General features: G+C 42.5%; 1 protein-coding gene across 1 annotated transcript in view; it reads right to left on the minus strand.

Annotated features, from left to right (window-relative positions):
* Window positions 1-20,930, minus strand: part of ERCC6 (ERCC excision repair 6, chromatin remodeling factor) — a 76,252-nt gene that overhangs the window by 41,270 nt on the left and 14,052 nt on the right. Inside the window, exons 5-6 of the mRNA XM_060126278.1 lie at window positions 19,865-20,585; window positions 3,624-3,752 (exon numbers count right to left, since the gene is read on the minus strand). Coding sequence (XP_059982261.1) covers window positions 3,624-3,752; window positions 19,865-20,585 — 850 coding nt within the window. The remainder of the gene's footprint in view (window positions 1-3,623; window positions 3,753-19,864; window positions 20,586-20,930) is intronic.

Genomic DNA, 20,930 nt, shown 5'->3' on the forward strand with positions numbered 1-20,930 from the left:
TTAAGTTTGCTAATTATAATATACACACTCAATATGTACCCTGGACGAGAGGATTTAAAACCCAAACACAGTGAAGTCTACTATGGATAAAAGATCATTTAATTTGGGATGAAGGACAAATTCTATTTAACACGTGGTATATAATCAGAAAATAAAAGCTACCAACCATTTAAGGGGCCTACTGCTGGGGAGGCACCTGGTCAGGTGAGGTTTGGATACAACCTCACAACCAGCCCACACAAAGAGGATCAGCCCATTTTATAGTTAGGAAATGAAGGCACAGAGAGGTTAAGTAACTTGCTAAAGGTCACACTGCTAGAAAAAAAAATGAGCAAGTCAGAACTGAAATCCAGAACCTCTGATTCCAAAGCGATTCCACTTTGGAGATAATCTTGACCAGCAGTTCTCAACCAGGGATGGGGGTAAATGGGGGGTAAAGAGGGTATTTTGCTCCCTAGGGGACACTGGACAATACCTAGAGACATTTTTGGTTGTTACAACTGGGAAAGTGCAAATGTAATCTAGTGGGTAGAGGCCAGAGATGCCGCTAAACATCCTACAATGCACAGAATAATCCCTATAACAAAGAATTATTCAGCCCAAAATGTCAGTTGTGCTGAGAATGAAAAATCCTGATCTAAAAATAAAAGTTGGTCATGAACTACTTACACTGGACTAATCTCAGCTATGGAAAAAGATATAGTTCAAAAAGCTCCCCCAAAAAACTGATGTACGTTCAGAATCACTAAATTCCAGTCAATCAGCCTCCTTTTACTGAGGTACAGAACAATTATGGGACCAGCTCCTCCGGGCAGAGTAGGGGCCAAAATCTCCCAGTGGCCATTCCAGTGTTTTCCCACTATACAACACTGCCTCCACCCAACACAGGTCCAACCCCTCTCTCTGTTTGGGGCCAATCAACTTAAGGAATCAAGAGAGGGACAATCGAGAAATCATGAAAGGAATAAAAACTGGTGACCAGCATGGTATCCCAGAGGGAGTTAGGACATCTGCATTCTAGGTGACTCACGAGAGGCAGAGACACTGTGCTAGATGTTTCCTCATGTACAGATGTAATTTCCAAGGGCGTTCACACAGTGTATGATTGTGCGTACAAGATGATGAACAACACTAAAGAAATGACTTCAGGAAAAATATCTACCAGGCAGCCCTGTAAGTCACATCACTACATGGAAATCCCCAACCACAGCTGGGGACGTTGTATAAAGATGGTGAAGAGCGGCTCTCTCTTTCCATGAAGGCCCTCAGGCTGCACGAGCACACTGACTGGTAGGCATGTATCACTGCATGAGGAGTTAGGGGGTCTGGGTTCTGGTTCCAGCAGCGTCACTAACTGACTCAGGCTTTGTTGCTTTAAGTTCCTAATAATAAACACTGTAAAACAATTACATACTTTAAATGAAAGCAGGCTACGGAATTCAGTTTTCAGAACCTTTGAAGACATAAAAATGACTCTTTAGGAAAAGTTAAAAGATTTTTACAAACTACTGTGTAAGAGTAAAGAAATTACTGTACTCTGCTTCCCCCATGAAACTGAAGCGTCACAAAATAACCACAGATAATTGGTATATCTTGGCATTGTCACATTAACCCAAGATTGCATTTACTAGTGTGGCTAAAAGTAAAGTTGCAAGACTGAATTTTGTCATCTGATTGCTAAATCACACAGTCAAATACATTTTCCGGGCAAACTTTCAAAACAGAATTTTAAAAGTTAACCGTGATCTTGCAGAAAACAGCACTTAAATAGATAACTGTACCTGCTGACTCCCTTGCGTACAAATATACCCTGTTAATTTAATTCCACAGAGTGCGGTAAGTACAGTAAAAATAGATCTACAGCTTAAAATTAAATTGGCCTGGCTAAAACTTAATCATGAAAGAAAAAAGGAGGCTCTACCAATCCTATTACTTTTTTTTTCATGTAGCAGAATAAAAGAAACAGAAGTTTCATAACATTTATGAACTATTTAAAATCCTGTTTTTGAGAGATGAAAAATGAAAACAACAAAATACTTTCCAGGAATGTGCAATTAAGACAAATTTTTTTAAAAAACCGTGCATTTACGTTAACTACAATAGGGTTAACAGTCAATACACTAAATCCTATATACTCCTAGTAAGCCAAGTTTGGTTCTATTAACTGTGAAACTCCTTTGCTAGAAAATACCACATTTATACAAAAATGCACATTCAACTTGATTCTTGAGGATATTTGCCAAATCACTTAATACTCATGTAGAAGTATCCTGTCTTTGTTAAACCAATTTAATCTATAATCTGGGTATTCCTTTTGCTAGTTTAACACTGATACTATTTGGCGTGTTTCTTAATAAGCAATCACTTTAGAGAAGATGAAAAGAGTTGCCAATAAATATTATCTTTATGTACCTTTCCATAGTTAAATTTTCATTTGGGAGAAGCAATAAACACAGTAGCCACCTCCCCAGGCTATAAAACATCTACAGAAATTACTAGAGATTCAGGTTTGAACTTCTTTACAGTTCTCCTGTCCAGTACGGCAACCCAACCAAGACAGTTCACATATTTAGGATTCAGCTTTCCTATTATGTTTAGTGGGATAAAATAACCACTCCCTTTGTCCCCTCCAACCCAGGAGAAAAATTAAAACTATAATAAAAGCTCTTCGAGAGGAAATATAAAAAGCACGCTCTTTTTAAGCAGACATCTTGCACAAGTTTAGGGCATGGCTGACAGCTGAATCTATGAAGGAGATTAAACATAACCATCTCAAAGAAAGAAGTTTACATCCTGCACCCAACTACCAAGTGATGATACAAGAGACAGAAAGAAGCTGTTTAATGCTTTAACTTCCTATATGCATCGAGGAAGCCTTCCTAAAGCACCTTGTTTAGTAAATCCCAGGAGGACTGAGATTGAAAACGTGGCTCAGTATTCACATTCATCACGGAGACTCGCCTGGACCTCGTAGGCTATAGGCACGCATCTATCACAGGGCATCCGGTTATATGCAACCCTGGGCCACTTGACATATGAAACATAGTCAGTTTCAAACAGCAACGCAACCCTGAAAGTGTTTGCCTATATCTTCTCTTTTGATATCAGAATAACATCTACAGGAAATATTTAGATACACATTTGGTCAGCTCAAAAGTATTATACCCTTAGGTACAGTATAGGACACTCAGAAAACTAATCTCTACACAGTTTCTTATTTCAATGTAGAAGTAAAAACCTCTCCAATATTGATTTTAATAAGCAAGTCTTCTTAATCTGATTTAGAAGTTAGAGGTTTGGCCCCTTAAAATTGCTAAGAACGGCAACAAAAAAAGAACTCGATGTAGATAGCTTTTAAATGTGTAGCTTTTAGTCTGCTGAGACAGGTCCACATAGATTCATCAGTTTATAAACATACCCAATGCGCACTTTAGTCAATTTATTACCGTCTAATCTTAATGAACAGCATGTGGCTAAAATTTCATTTGACAGTATCTGTGTTTGCAATAAATTGCTGCAAGTACCTTAAGGGCCCACAGGTAAGTACTATGTAGTTCCTAAAATATTAATTTGTACACAATGGCTTGATGACAGATGTAAAGGAAGGAACACATGGCACATACTTAAAAAGCTTTTTGAACAGAAAACCCGGCACTTTAAAACCTTCGTCAAATTCGGCATCACTTTCCTCAGAATCATCTTCAAGCCTCAGACTCTTCTCTTTGTCCTGCAGTCTCAGTTTATTCCATCTCCTACCGTGAAAACAAAAACCACATTTCCATTATTTTGGTTCCAAACCAGGTTAAAATAGATAGTTCTAAGTAATACACAGGAAAAAACAGACAAAATTGAACAGTCTTTTAGCTTTCTGCTGCCATCATTACCCAAAACACTGATATTCAAAGGAAAAAAAAAAACCAACTGATTCTCTTTTCCTTCCTCCTCAATTCAATTCTCATTTGAATTATTATAGCTGCTCTAGAAATATTCCTGTAAGGTCTCATTTCATTATCAAAACTACTTGCTCCTCTCCTGGCATACCCTAAAGGGAAAATTTCTCTGCTAGTTCCTAAGATATATGAACTTAATTCTAGAAAAGAGTCAGTGAAAATTTCAATATAACTAAATTTATAGATACTAAACGTCATAGCTCCAAAATGACAACGTAAGAAGAAATAAATTTTATTTATAATTACTATTTCTGTGCTAAAGATATGATGGTCATAGCATAAAACAGCACATCTTGAACATAAAGCAAATTTTTGGTCAAAATTACTATATATCAGATTCACATACTGATTACTTAATTAAGGGGAGGCATCAACAATATAAAGTACTGATAATTATACCACTGAGGAAAAAATGTGTCCACTAAATAAAACCTAAGTTATAAATTTAGTTATATGATGCTTTTCAGACGCGAAATAAGATGAACATTTATATTTCAGAAGGGTGACGCCATGTATGCATAACAAAAGAAACGTCTGAAGATCTGAAAGTATTAGCAATACAGCAAGGCTGTCGGGAAGGTACAGCCATTTAGCCAGACTAATTTTGCACCTATATAACTACAATGGACACTGGGGTCACAAGTGGAAAAAAAAAGTCAACAGCCTCATATTCTAGTCACTTCCATAATAAAAGGATGGCTTTTTTCAGTATGCATGCAACTGACACTTTGAATTTCACAAAATGGTGGAAATGAAATAAAACAATAACACAGATAAATGCCTTCCAAGTAAAAAGCTCACAGGAAGGGAATGAGAACAGCAACACAGTAAGAAGGCATTTCCCTGCCACTGACTATGCAGGAGTAATAGAGAAAGTGTGAGGGAAGGTAAAGGAGAACATGGAAGGATGATACCGCACACCCTGCCCAGTTGGAGGAATGGTATGTTTTCCAGCACCAACCACCAAATCAGCACAGAGGCCAAACACAGCCCCGTGCACTAGATGCTGGAGGACCTTTAAAGCACGTCCTCTGATAAATTCTGGTCTTGTTGAAAATTTCAGCTCTTCAGAGTAAGGAAAGGAAGGGTTAGCTGAGGATCAGTAAGGAAGAATTGGTTGGTGATTTGAAACTGCTTCGCAGGGCACTAAGAGAACCTATAAATGAGCAGTGCTGGTGATTTCCAGAGAACAGCCAACGAAAGAGACAGTTTATGGCCAAGTCTAAGGAAATAGCTGTCACATAACCATAAGGTTTAATATGTGACAGTCTTTTTATGGGAAAAATGTAATGGCCTTTTTGTGCTTAACTTCTAAAGGTGATCTCTTTCTCCCTTTTATTTGTATTTTTCTTCCTTAAAATCACCATGCAGTTGATGAAATGAAATACCTCTAAGTGGCTATAATAGTCTCTGCTACTCTTCTGAGTTCCACATTATCTACAAATTTAGGTAAGTGCAGTGGTTCTCAACAGGGGGCAATCTGGCCATCCTCCGAGGGCAACCCCCTCACCCCCACCCCAGGGTAACGTGACAATGTCTGCAGACATAACTGGTTGTTACAACTGCTGAGGGGGAGGGGAGAAACACTACTAGCATCTAGCAGGTAGAGGCCAGGATGCTGCTGAACAACCTACAACGTCCAAGACAGTCCTCCACAACAAAATGTTATCTGGTCTCAAACATCAGTAGTGTCAAAGTTGAGAAACCCTGGTATAAAGGTAACCCTTACCATTGGAACTTAGAAACCAAATGATGTATAAACGTTTTCCTAATGTATATATCTGAATTCCTGCTTCTCACTATCTGAAGTTTAGCAAGCAGGCAATTTCAGATAATGAGACAGTCCTCAGTACCCACATTCTTACCATCAGAGCTCAGAACCAAACACCTGCATATTAAAAGATAATTGTTTTTAGCGAATATGTGGATAATACAAATTTTGTGGAAAAATCACAAAACCTATCACAGCCACTTAAGAATACTTCATTGCGCAACTACTCAAAAATAATTGTACAGGAAGAAAAAGAAAAACAGAAGATCCTGGCTTAACAAGTTTCACACAATGAGGTCGTGAAATATCTTTCATATAAGAGTACCACACACTACCCTCCATTGATAAATGATAGCTATTGCCTTAGACTTAGCCAGTTAGTCTTTGTGGCTGTTAAATTTCCCACCACATCACTCTGTTTCAACAGATTTTCACCTTCCTCCTCCTCCCTCCCTTCTAAAACATACAGGCATCATGTCGCCACAGAACACACAGCACCTAGGAAACCACATAAGCCACTACAGAAATGACTGCATTCCAGTAACTTCCGTTTTGTAAAGAAAGATGAAAAGAGACAAATGTTTATTCAGTTTGGCTAACAGATGACTAAAGGTGGTGGGAAAAATCATTATTGCCTACAAGTATTTGTATCATTGTAAAGACAAATCGCCCCAGTAGAATCATATACACATATTAAAGACAGAGAGTACCAGGGTTACAAAACCACATGCATGTGTGGCTCAGGCTAAGAGATTCTCCTGGTATAGAAAGCAGTAATTCCTCATGTGGTTTACAGCCAAGAGACCTGACCGTCTAACCCGCGCACGCTGAAGCAGGGCAGCACCAAGTGCTGGTCGACAAGAAGTACCACGTGGCACACTATGGGGGGTGGAGGAGGGCCAGATTCACCTGGACTCTGAGAGAAACAGATGCCTTTCCCATCCCAGATGCTACCAGGGTCTAAAATTGCCCTCTTTAGTGTGCTTAACTCGCTGGTCCTACAGCCTGGCAGGCCAAGCGACCTGTCCAGCCAGCAGGTGTAAAGGGGGATGAATGAAGCGGGTCTGACACATGCAGGGAGCACAGGCCCAAACCCTCAGACTCAGACGGTCTAGAATCAAATTCTACTGCCATGTATTAGCACTTTAGCCCTCAGCAAGCAACTTAACCTCTTTAGCATCTAAGTTTCCTCGACTCTGAGACGGGGGAACAGCGGCATGTACTTCACTGGATTTAGGGGAGAATTAAATGAGGTGCCACATAGAAAGCACTTAGCACAAGCCTAGAATATAACAGGTGCTTAATGAATTAATGTTATTATATATAATCATATCTACTTAATGAAATCCTCACACAACCCTGAGTGAACTATAATGTTCACTTACAAAGGAAGAAACAGAGGCAATGTATAGTCCAATACAATCTGCATGGGATAACGCAACGCACCACAAATGCTTGACGGAACTCCTGAACATGTATATTTGCACAAAAACTATGATATTAAATGGAGGCTCAGTAAATGACTGTGAATAGCATGATCACCATGAGTAACGACACCTAGTCAGCAGACGGTATCTGCTGGAATATCTCAATTTAAAAGTTCTATAACAGATTTGTAAACAGTAAATTGACATGAAGTATGGCCACGTTTAATGCAACAGTAACAAAAAGATAGCTACAGAATGACCTAAAACTGGTTGGGGGCAGGTCAAAATTAAGATCTGGACCCCAGTGATCTGAAATCTTAAAACTCTGAAATGGCCTCGAAATGTCTAAATTCTGTTCTTTCGACAAATAAGCTAGAAAACAGATTTTAAAAGTGGGGGCGGGGGGGGGTAAATAGTCCAATATTTACGTTTTTGGAAAAGAAATAACTTTTTCATGTTTTCTTTCCTCTCGTTTTAAAAGAGCCACACATGTAAGAGTCACAGCTGCAGCCACATAAAACCTAGTGGGCCTGGTGTTCTCTGGCAGCTCCAACTCCCCACGCGACTGCCGTAGTCAGCCCGCTGCCGACTCCACTGGCAGCTACTCAGAGGAGAACCCAGTAATAAACATAAACTTACAATTCCAATCAGATGCAGGCAGGGCAAATGCTCCTTGGCTTCGCCACACTCACGCAGGAATGAGAAATCAGCCCAGGCTGTGGGACCTGGGTCTGATACTGCGATAATGATCTGTCAGAAGCAACGTGGACCCAGGGCCAAACTGCTAGCAACGCTGCACAGTCAACTGAACTGCACCAGAAACATACGTCCTTCAGTTGTAACCTACAGGCACGCCTTGTCGATGGAACCCTTAGAATACACCTGAGAAGTTAATTTATTTTCGAAGGAGAATTTCCAGCATTTCAAGGATGTTCAAAAATGCCAGGGCAGAAAAACACAGCTAGCTGCCACTGTGCTGAAATTCAGAGCCTCCTCTCTGTGCATGTGCATGCCCCGTACTGTCCCCAACCTCTCTCCCCCACACACCTGTGTACCCTTCAGAGCTCTGCCCGAGTAGCACCTCTGGAAGAAGCCATCCCTGACCGGCCAGTTAGGCGTCGCATCCTCCAAGTAGGTGCCTTCCCAACACCATGGCACCTGGGCACACCTGACATCTCCACTAGAACGCTAGCACCTACCAGAGTGTTAGCATCTTTTGAAATCCGTATCTGTCTCCCCCATTAGACTGAGGGAGACTGTCTCAGTCATTTTTGTATCTTTAGAGACTAGTATAATGCCCACCTCACAAGACGCTCAATAAATGCTCAGGGAATGAATGAATGAGGTTCTGAATTGGGCTGGGGATGAGGAAGACACCAGGGGTAGAGAAGCATGGCTTGAAAACGGTCAAAGTGGGTCCCTCAGAAATGGGTTCAAGAAACGCCCCGTTCTACCTCCTTTAGGGCCTGCCTCCTGCTGCATTCCTACCCCTTCTACATACGTGACTTTAAAGTACTACTCCGAGCTGTAGCCACTGCCTAAACGTGGCTGGGCCCACTGCAAAGGAGGCCTGGCAGAGGGTGACTGCAAAGCCAGGTGTTTAATTTAGAATTTTATAAGGAGGGAAAAAAAGGAGAGGAGGTTAAGCTCACTATGTTGAATGACAAAGATTTTGTAAGTTATTTTCAAGCCCTGATGTCTGTTTTTGGGGGGTTCCCAGGGGATTCACTTTGCAACAAGACTGGTTTTTGCACACCAGCTGATTGGAAGAAATCAGGAGTCCTGAGTTTGGGTCCAAGCCTCCCTAGGACCAGGTGGGAAAGGCTGAGCAAAAGGTTCAACTTTTTATAAAAGACTTGATCTTCTGGCAGAGGAAAAAAGAAGTTTAACTAGCCCTATATTTACATTACTAGAAAGGAAATAATGTTTCTAGTGTTCCCACTTTCATCTTTTTCTTTAATCCATACATATAAAAGTCACAGCTGCAACCAAATAAAATGAGGTGAGTGTGTTACTTACTGGGAGGTTTTCTAACTCCTATAGTCCCTCAGACTCCAGGGGCGGCCATTAGAGCAGAACCCAGCAAAAAACACAGATTTAAGATACCCACTGAGAAGGGAAAACCAGATGCAGGTCCATAACTAGTAAGGGGAGGTCCGAACTTTAGAAACATCATTTAACACCACGGTATTTGTCTCCTCGACCACAGTGAGCCAAATAATAGGTCCTTATAGGACTAAATAATATGTATACTATACCCTTTAGAAACTATTTTTTAATACTACATACATGTCAGATACTATCTTATAATTATGGGCAGGAGATTACACAAAAAAAGTAAAATTGAGAAATTTTAGTTAACTGTAGGTTAAACGTGAATAAATGGTAACAAATGTCGAAACACTTGGAATCGCAATCTTGGGCAGGCAGGAGTTAAGTGCAGCCCCCAAGTCTAGAAGGCCATCATGCTACTGCACCTGTACTATCAGCCAAGATCAAGATTATCATGGTCACTCTAGGCACAATGTCCTACACACCTAGTACAGCAAGGAATGTGGAAACTAAGCCTTATAAGGCACAAGAGAAGCATCTGGAACACTGACCTCAGAACAGAGAAAACTGTGAGGAACCAAAGTGTAATCCTGACCTATCCACACTCAGAACCAATAAGCAGGCTGTGAGGTTGGAAGAATGCCCCCTGGGCAGATGTCTAGTGACCCCTAGTTTGTTCAAAGGAGAAATAATTTTTTATTTCTCCCCAAACAATTACTGATAATGTACTTATAGTCATATAGATATTTTATCACTAAGTGGACCTTAATCATACTAATAAAAAATGTATTAGAGGTAAGAAAAGCCTAACATCAAACAACACTAAGTTTATAACTGCTAATGAGTTGCCTGTGCATATCACATACAATTGTTAAAGTGCTTTTTACCTTGGAAGAACGTCACGTCTTCATACATATCAATATTTATATAAGCTCTTCCTCATGATTCTCACAGACCCTCTTACTGGCTTGATGGAATCTTTGTAGTAAATGTTTTACCTAGTGGGCATGCAAATAACAAGAGTAGCTAACATTTATTGATTGTCTGACATTTGCCAAATATCTTAGATGTATTACCTTTTGTAATCCTCCTATCACCCTTGAAGAAGGTACTGCTAAGATCCCCATATACAAATGGGGAGATATACAAGACCCCATAGCTATTAGGGGAGACTGGCATTCTGACGCCATGGCCTGTGATTTCTACCCCCTATGCCATATATTACCTCCTTAAGTAACACTGGCTAGCTCTGGACAAGCTGTGTTTTGAAATTATATATACATATATATTATGTATACATTTTTTAAATTTAGAGGCAGAAAACAAACTCTAAGTAATAATAACAACTAATGGCTACCGATGCTCACTGTGTGCTGGGCACTGTTTTAAGTATTTACATGTATTAAATAATTTAATCCTTACAACCCTATGAGACAGATACTATTCTTAATCCCTTTTTCACAATTAAAGAAAGGTAGGCAGGGACACGTAAAGCAGCCTGCTCAAGATCACCAATGTGAAGATTCTAACCCGGAGTCTGTGCTCCTGTTGCATAATCTTGCCTCTCAAAAAGTATTTTCAAACTTCCAAAATTCACCCCTTTGCTCATAGCACCAGCCAAAAGGTCAATAATCACCTTTTTAAATGCTATACAATGAAAATGAAATGCTATACAAAAAAAAATGAAAACAACTGCACAAGAGCAAATCAAATTATAAAACTTCAATTCAAATTTGTCTCAAAAAACATTAGTGCTAAAAGTTTGAGGAGATGGGCTTCCCTGGTGGCGCAGTGGTTGAGAGTCCGCCTGCCGATGCAGGGGACACAGGTTCATGCCCCGGTCCGGGAAGATCCCACATGCCGTGGAGCCGCTGGGCCTGTGAGCCATGGCCGCTGAGCCTACGCGTCCGGAGCCTGTGCTCCGCAACGGGAAAGGCCACAACAGTGAGAGGCCCGCGTACCGCAAAAAAAAAAAAAAAAAAGTTTGAGGAGAGGAAAGATGGCCTTCGCTTTTGTACGATAACATGATTCCTTCCCCACCTCGCTACTGTGCAGAGTGGGTCAAAACTCACTCTTCACTGGACACCTGCCAACTTTTCCAAGTAATAGTAAAATCAGCTTAGTAATTCTTTTGACTACAGGTAATCTGGGCTGAACAAACACGTAAGATACACTTAATACCAGACAAACCGATATACAGGCATACCTTGGAGGTATCACAGGTTCGGTTCCAGACCACCGCAACAAAGCAAATATTGCAATAAAGCTAGTCACATGAATTTTGTGGTTTCTCAACACATATAAAAGTTATGTTGGGGCTTCCCTGGTGGCGCAGTGGTTGACAGTCCACCTGCTGATGCAGGGGATGCGGGTTTATGCCCCGGTCTGGGAAGATCCCACATGCCGCGGAGCGGCTAGGCCCGTGAGCCATGGCCGTTGAGCCTGCACGTCCGGAGCCTGTGCTCCGCAACGGGAGAGGCCACAACAGTGAGAGGCCCGTGTACCGCAAAAAAAAAAAAAAGTTATGTTTACACTAGACTGTAGTCTATTAAGTGTGAGACAGCATTATATCTAAAAGAACAATGTACATACCTTAATTAAAAAATGGTTGGCCAAGAAAACGCTAACCATCATCTGAGCCTTCAGTGAGTCATAGCAGTAACGTCAAAGATCACTGATCACAGATCACCATAACAAATATAATAATGAAAAAGTTTGAAATACTGTGAGAATTACAAATGTGACACAGAGATATGAAGTGAGCAAACGCTACTGGAAAAATGGCAATGATAGACTTGCTTAAGGCAGGGTGTCACACACCTTCGATTTGTAGAAAGTGGAGTTATCTGTAAGCACGATAAAACGAAAGGCAATAAAAGGAGGTATCGCCTATACTCAAATGCCTACACCAACCTACAAAAAAGGCAAAATATACCTATTAATGGGAATTATCAAATATTAGTAGCCCAAGATTATATATTAATAAAATGAACGTGCCCTCTCCAAAATTTCAAGGAAGTCACTGACTTTGCTGTTTGAAATTTACAACTGACCTTATTGCTCTGTTTTCATTTTTACGTTGTAAGAGCCACCAAGATCTGTAGCGATTGTGAGGGAAAAGTCACACATCATACAGTTAAATCATTTCTAATATAGAGTGAAATTTCACTCTCAGGATCATTCTCTGCTTATTGCAATATCCATGAAAAAATTCTACAACAGAAGCACAGTGAGTACAATTTGATTTTTTAAAAATATACTCAAGGCACCTAGCTGGGTATTTAATATAGTTTGCATTTCTGTAGTGCAATAAGTTTTCTATTTCAGACAGCTAAGAATTCCTTGCAGATTAGTCTAATTTGCTAAATTGAGATACTCAGTGTTTTACTTTTCTTATCTGCCTTTTTATGGTCTATCTGGTGGACTTAATTGGCACATCTGAGCAGATGAAATACTCTCAGTTAGGAGTCCAGATCTCACAGAGTAAATTAAGACTGATGCAGACAATTATGCACTGGAGCTGAGGATGAGAGGTGTGTGCAGAGCACGGAGCAGAATTAGTCTTCATTTGTGTCTTAGCTTCGTCATTTAAAAGAAGCCAGGATGCTCTCTAAGAAAAGTCCTAAAGGGAGTTAACTTTTTCTTCTCTCTTTAAAATATAGAGTCCTAGAAAAAGAAAAGAACACAAGTTTATTTCTTGAGAAAGAAATCAACTCCCAGAAACTGATGACAAGAACAATCTTCAAATAATTATACTTAGTTTCTGGATCAAACCTAGACTAAATTTTTACCAAATTCAGATTTTTAGAGATCAAATGATCTGCATTTTGTTTTGTTTTTTTAAAGGTACAAGCAAATCAAGCTCTACACTGTATCAATAATTTGGCCTTTGCCTAAGTGTGACCTGAATCCATGTGCAGCACAAACAAAGATGCAACTGAAGGATAAACATGGGACAATCGCACTGCAAAGGGACTGGCTCTGGGCAAAAGGAAGAGGAAGAGGCACGGTGAAAACAATAAAATGGAGACAGAGCAGCTGAGACTGTGGTTCTAGGAGGCACGGCCTTCAGCGCCGTTTCAAGCAAAGGAATGGGGCCTGCAAAAGTGTGGGCTTGGTCCTCATCAAGCAACGGGAGAAAGTGATCACTGAGGCCATGCTTTCTGAGCCCACCGCACCAGTCCACACTGACAGACCACTCCCTCCTGACCCAAACCACCGGCTTCTCCACTTGCTGCTATCCTGGGCAAATGACTTCAGCTTTCTCGGCTCAGGTTCCTATTTCCTAGGGCGCTGTGAGGACTAAACCAATAGAGCCACATACAGTGAAGCACTGCTAAGTGGTAAGCACTCACTAATGTCGGCTATCTTAGTTCTCATAACCACCTCCTCCCTCACCCACGGATACCACCCTTGCTCAGGGCCTCCAAATTTCAAATCCAAGAGGCTTTTTTCAACATTCATCCTCCTCAGCTTCACTCATTTCGGCATCTGAAAATACCAACAGCCTTCCCCTCCTAGAACTATGCATGTATACAGCTAAACCCTCCAAACCAGGATCCAACTCGCCCCTGGCCACAGAAGCCACAGTGCTCAAGAGACAGGGTGCTGAAGATACCATTTTCCCAGATGATTAAGTCTTACGGGGGCTTAGAAGATACTCTGTAAGATTTACACAATGAATGGAGCCATCTGACCTTTTGTTTGTTTGTTTGTTTTTGCGGTACGCGGGCCTCTCACTGTTGTGGGCTCTCCCTTTGCGGAGCACAGGCTCCGGACGCGCAGGCTCAGCGGCCATGGCTCACGGGCCCAGCCGCTCCGCGGCATGTGGGATCTTCCCGGACCGGGGCACGAACCCGTGTCCCCTGCATCGGCAGGCGGACTCTCAACCACTGCGCCATCAGCGAAGCCCTGACCTTTTTTAACTCAAAGTTATTCACGGTAAATAAAGTTCAAAATGGGGCAAAAGAAAAGAAAAACCTCTAACGACAAAACTGTATTAGAAGCCAGTTACATCAACCGGTGTCATGACTACAGACGCGAGTTACACCACACCACGAGGCAAATGCTATGCCCATCCACACCAGATCAGTCAAGTTTTCTAGAGTCCCTAGCAATCTCCCCAAATCTTTACCCAGCTGACTTGGGTCTAGGGTTTGGTCTCCAGCCCAGCGAGGTAGGGGCAGCTATGTTCTGATTCTTGGCACCACCATGTGGCCACACATAGGTACTGCCCATTCCACCCAATTCCACAAATGAAAGGAAACCGCCGTTTACACAACCCGGTCCTGGCTTCAAATCCCAGCTCTTAACCAGTGACATCATCGGCAAACTGATCACCCTGAAAGGGCCAAGATAAAGTGTTTGTGCAGCCTACTATAATCAGAACAACTGAAAGATATATATGCATAGGATCAAAGGCTGGAATGAAATATAAAAAAATAGAGGTGCAGGTAGTTTTTTCTATCTTATCACAATTTCACTATAAAAAAACAAGGAATTGGGGGCTTCCCTGGTGGTGCAGTGGTTGAGGGTCCACCTGCCGATTCAAGGGACGTGGGTTCGTGCCCCGGTCTGGGAAGATCCCACATGCCGCGGAGCGGCTGGGCCCATGAGCCATGGACGCTGAGCCTGCACGTCCGGAGGCTGTGCTCCGCAACGGGAGAGGCCACAGCATTGAGAGGCCCGCGTACAACAACAACAACAAAAAAAAAACACACACAAAAAGCACACACACATAAAAAACAAGGAATTATCAAAAGTGAAAGGTCAGGGGCAGGGTATGGGAAGCCTTCAAACTATCTGGAGGTACCAGTTCAAATCCATTTCAGGCTGTGATCTCAGCAGCTTGGCCCAAAGTACCAGATAATCTGAGGTGACCCAGGCACCACCTACTGAAGAGTCTGTTTCTAAATTCTACTGTTCCACTGACTGAGGATGGGGGGGTGGGGGGTGGTGATTTATCCCAGCAGCAATACCAAGCTAACTTTGGGCTAGAGTTGAGCATTACATCCTCAAATCCCAACATCCTTACCAACAATTCTTTCCAACCTCCTCAAAGGTTTCCTAAATGGGAACATCGTAAGGGCCTCTGATAAGGAAGAATGCTACCAACCTCACCTCAGAATTAGTGGGAGCTCAAAGCCCAAGTGCAGTGCCCAGCTCCTGCTGCTCCGGGCTGAGCCCTAAAGGTGCTCCCCAGGGGATTCTCAAGCACACACCCTGGTAAGAACCCGATGAACTATTATACACAGCACTGAGCTGAATAAACTGGCCCCAAAGCTCCTGCCCAGGCCCTCTCCTATGTAAACACAATTGTGCAGGGTACATAAAAGTTTAGAGAAAATGATATACAAACTCAATCTGCCAAAACTTACGGCCTCAGAAAGGAAGAGAATATATAAAGTCCACTTATATATATCAAAGTAGTTCCCAAACATGCCAGTGCCTCAGAATCACCTGGGAAAGCCTTTTTAAATGACCACCTGGTAGTCCCACGTACACATTTTGAATCAGCACCTCCAACGGTGGAGCCCCCAGTGATTCTGCAGGATCAGCCCATGGGCTGGGAATCTTTGCCTTAGTCTATGCTCATTGCCAAGAAAATACAGCTGTTAGGTGAGCAACTTAAGCAGTAATGGCTGGCAAATGGAAACAGAAAGGAGAGATTCAGAGTATAGGTTTAAGTCAAATTATAAATGTTCTCCCTAGTCGTGCCAGCAGGAGACAGACCTTATTTGGAAGTGCATCCTCTCACCCGGGGTGCCAACGGACCTACACTGCAAGTCCGACCCAAGCAGTACGTCCACTGCTGGGGAAAGAGGCATGAGTTGGTGACATTTTTTGTTTGTTATATCTCACGGTTGGCAAACAGCATGTTGCTTGCTTCCCTCTGTTGTCCCCGTGCCAAGGTAGACATCACCAATGGATTGCGGCACTCTTTCCCAGGGAAGCCAAACAGGCCCCAGTCTCCCCCAAACAGATTACCACTGCCAAAGGTGAGAGCTGGCTGGCAAAGGCAAGGGCTTGTGCCCTCCCTGTCTTGAAGTGGCAGCTTAGCAACCGGACTCCTCTGCAGACCACGGCCACCATGCCAATACCCGAAGCAATCCAGACGAGACCCTTGAGGAAACAATGTGCCCCCAAAGCAATGCAAGTATTTTCCTGTTCAGTGATGTACCTGAAGTTCGGGGGTAAATGTGGCAAGTTTTAACCTGCATCCTCAGGTCCATATCAACATATCTGAATGACCCAACAGACCAGGCCCAGAGCTGGGATGAACATCCTCCACAAAATCTTCCCCAAATACCTCAGTCTGATTTCATTATGCCCTGCACACTGGTTAGGTCCCATCTGTGCCCACGTCCCCTAAAAGACTGCAGATTCCTCACAGGAACCCCCAGACGCCAGTCCTAGAATGGAGATGTGCATTCATGCAGTGAGAGCAAAGATGAAGCAATGGAGATGACCTCACATCTCAACTGGAAAATGAACCAACTACACTGAGGGAACCGGGATTGCAGATCTCTGTTCACCTGGCGGGGAAAGGTGCACGTATGAAATGTGTGGTCTTCTACGCCACTCTGGGCTCACCAGGGACATATATCACCCAACACTGAATGTGTGTTATTTCTGTTAAGTGTTTGGCACCTGGAGCTCCCAGACCCTAGCTTTCTAAAGCAGCAATAGATTTGAAGGAAGACCTCACAACTGAGAGCCATACCCTAATGGAAACGTGAGTACCCCAAAATTAAAATAAAAAATAATGGATGCTTTGTAAGATCTGTTAGCGCTGACATGAATAAGAAACGACAGAATATTTGCTTCTAAGAAGTGGCCTGTCCATCACGGTACATTATCAAAGGTATGAAAATCAGGGAACACCATTGAGCAGACAGCCTCCAAATGCAACAGAACAGAGAAGAAAGCAGGATAAAAATGTTGGAAAGGCAAAATACACGGGCATTTTATAAGATGCTTAAAACTTCCAAGACTGATCTGAGGTCTTGGGCTACGTCAGAGAAAGCAGGATCATCTACTATCCAGATGCAGAAAAGGTTAAGCTGTAGAAAAGGCCTGACAGGAAATTCCCACTGAGCGTCAGCTAAAACTAAAGACACCTAGTTAGGACTAACCTAGAGCTAATGAAAGACCTAAGACTCTCCAAGTGGAGAGAATAAAGGGGGTGAGGTGTCTAGGAGTCGCCCACTTTCACTTCTAAGGGTTGAAAACAGCATTATAATCAACAGGGCTATAACCAACACATATTTAAGTCCAAAAGGTACCTACCTTGGGTACATATTCCTAAATTCTAACCATTAGGAAAAACTCATTTTCTATGTTGTAAACTATATGGGGCTTTATTCTTCTTATCCATCAACAAGCCAGTGCTAAGATAAGAAATCCTAAAGTGTTTTTCTTCCCTCAAGGGGATACCATTACAATTTCATTCTGCCTACAAAGATCAACAACAAGAAATAACAAAGTATAGAGTGACTGGCAGTTTTAAAATATTCTTAATATGCTTCTCAATCCTGAGCATTTTTTTTTAACATCCCCCAATCCAAAGGGTACCAAAGGAGATGCAGTATAAACATTTCAATGTGGATATCTGCAATTTAACAATTATCTACCTTAATAACTGTAGCTATAAAATTTTAAGAGCTATAGTATTTTGGTGGCAATTAGAGTTATTGATATTTCTGAAATTCATTTGAGATTTTACTATAACTTGAGCAAAAAACTGACTTCTAATATGGCTTTGGAAATAACAGTTTTACAGTCTTAACATTATTAAGAAAAACTTATTGCCATGAATTTAAACTAAACCTGTATTTAAAATTCAATCAAAATAATTGCTCTTGATCAAAATACTGATATACTTAAAATATATTTAATATTGACTCAATTTAATGGGAAGAATATTCATTCCACTTATAATCGATATGTTGAGATTAACACTTTTATTTTATTTTATTTTATTTTGCGGTACGCGGACCTCTCACTGTTGTGGCCTCTCCCATTGCGGAGCACAGGCTCCAGACGCGCAGGCCCAGCAGCCATGGCTCACCGGCCCAGCCGCTCCGCAGCATGTGGGATCCTCCCAGACTGGGGCACGAACCCGCGTCCCCTGCATCGGCAGGCGGACTCTCAACCACTGCGCCACCAGGGAAGCCCAACACTTTTATTAATTCTCTACAATAGTCAAGAAAAAGACTGATGCCACTCACTGTTCAGACAACTTTACAGATATCAGATGTGCAAGCTACAATGAGAAATGACAAACATTAAGCCACTCCTCAACTCTGTCTTGCTGCATGAGGTACTACCACAGTGAGAGTGTAACAGCTCTCTTAAAGACCTGGACTTAGGTTGCAGGTACTCAAATCATTGGTGAAAAGAACTATGCTGCACCTGCTTCTAAAAGGATGTATGTGGCAGCTTGGATGTAGGGCGTCGGCAGTTCTAAATAACAGAAGAAAAGAATATCAGGTCAATCTTCATTCGCAAAGGCCAGTGGAAAGCTACAAGAATTATAATAAACTAGGTCTCCCTACACTGAGAAACAAGAAAAAACTGTTGAGGACTGGGGAAAAAAGCCACCCTGGGAGCAAGTATTAAAAAAGTAATCTGTTAAGCAGATTCCCGCATCCCTTTGAGTCTCGCGGCACTCTTAAAAAGCTAAGGCGTGAGACCTGAGTCGCACAACGTCATGCTCCGTGGGACACGGTGGAGACTGTAGCATACACACTGGTTTTCTTGACTCAGAAGACGTGTGGCAACATGCAGTGCGGACTCCACAAACAAACGTGTTCACCTGGGCTTCCCTGGTGGCGCAGTGGTTGAGAGTCCGCCTGCCGATGCAGGGGCACGGGTTCGTGCCCCAGTCCGGGAAGATCCCACATGCCGCGGAGCGGCTGGGCCCGTGAGCCATGGCCGCTGAGCCTGCGCGTCCGGAGCCTGTGCTCCGCAACGGGAGAGGCCACAACAGCGAGAGACCCACGTACCACAAAAAAAAAAAAAAAAAAAAAAAGTGTTCACCTTCCTTTTACTTACTTACATCAGACACTGACAAATTCACGGAAATAAGAAGCCAAAGTTAGTCTCTAGCATAAAAAAAGACAGGGCACAGGAAGGGTGTGCTGGGCATAGGAAGCCCATTTCTGGCACGGTATTGTTGAAATTCTGTAGAGAACCACTTTTTCAAGACAAGGAAGGAGGGATTTAGGAAAGCAAGCTTATTCTTTCATACACTAAAACTTAAATTTCAGCTCTTTTTTGAAGGAAAGTCTCCTAAAATTACTTTCACCCAACATACACTACACAAGCCAACCTCCTCCTGCCCCTTGTGGCAGGGCACCCACTCTCCCACCCACCCACACAGCTCCTGCTTTAGTCCTAGGCATGCCTCTTGCCCAGCCCTCCCCCTAAGCTTTTCTTCTTAGACTTGCCCTCAAATCTCAATGAAGACCCCGAAGTAGAAGCATCTTGGGTCAGCTCCATCGAGGACTCAGGGGCTCTGATGGTTCTAGCAGGCTAAGGTTGCAGGAAGTCCAACCTTTGGATGAATGGAGGTCTAATATATTACGCTAGACTAGAACTCTCATTTATTAATAAACCTACCACCTACGATAAAGCAAGCAGTACAATCCCTGGAGACTGACCTTAACCGCTGCTTATAATAATCTTCATCTCCATCATCTCGGCATCTCACTACTTTCCGACCTCCTCCTCCTCCTCCTGCGGCTTCAGCTTCTTCCCCAGAACTTGGAAAGAAGTCATCATCAATCTCCTGCACTGTGACTTTCTTCTGCCGTTTCTGGCGACTGAGCACCCGTCTCCGGTCACAGTCGGTGTCTTCCCCAGACAGGTCAGTCCCTGCCGCCTCCCCCTGCTCCCACTCCGTGGGCAAGTACTCGGACACTTCATCCTCAGAGTCTCCCTCTGCCTTTGGCCTCACACCACACTCCAAGGGTTTCTTTCCCTTTAGCAATCCCACCTGCCCCTGGAACTGAAGAGCCCTCTTCTGGAGTTTCTTGATGTGTTTTTTCAAGCGCTTATCTGTTTTCGAGAGAACTTTGCCTCTCTTGTCTGGTTTGTTTTCATTGAGTGTTGAGCTCAGCTCAGAAGTGACCGAGGCCGGGGCTTTTTTAGTTGCTCTTTTATTACAAGCTTGCTTCTTTCTTTCAAAGGACAGTTTTGCTTGATCTGCCAAATACTTTTCAAAATCTGAGGCTTCGTTGAGCATTAGTTTTCTGGGCTTTCTCTCCTGCTTCTGAGGGATCTGGGTACCAAAAGGTGTCATCTGACCAGTGCGGACGAGCTCTTCCCAAGCAGTCTCCTGAGCGGGCATGAGCATGCTGCCGAGGGAGGACGGCTCTGCTTCTGAAAAGAGGGATGACAACACGTTGGGCACTAGCACAAAACTTTCCAAGAGAACAACGGATATGTGCACTACTCAATACATAAATTAAAAAAAGAAAAAAAATCACTGACGTACTAAAGTAGATGACGTACTAAAGTATAGTATATATGAAGAACAGAGTGAAATTTACTATGGCATTCATGCCGCATTTAGTATACTCCTATTCAAAAAGGTAACTTCTCAATAACTTTTCCCAAAACACTGCATTATCAATATACTTTCTGTGCATCCAAAGACAGACCCAGTCATATGTAACACACAGAGAAATTTTACCATGTTTCCTTATCAACTGCCCTTGAGGAAGC

The sequence above is a fragment of the Lagenorhynchus albirostris genome, chromosome 16 (genome assembly GCF_949774975.1).
Source record: "Lagenorhynchus albirostris chromosome 16, mLagAlb1.1, whole genome shotgun sequence".
Lineage (NCBI taxonomy): Eukaryota > Metazoa > Chordata > Mammalia > Artiodactyla > Delphinidae > Lagenorhynchus > Lagenorhynchus albirostris.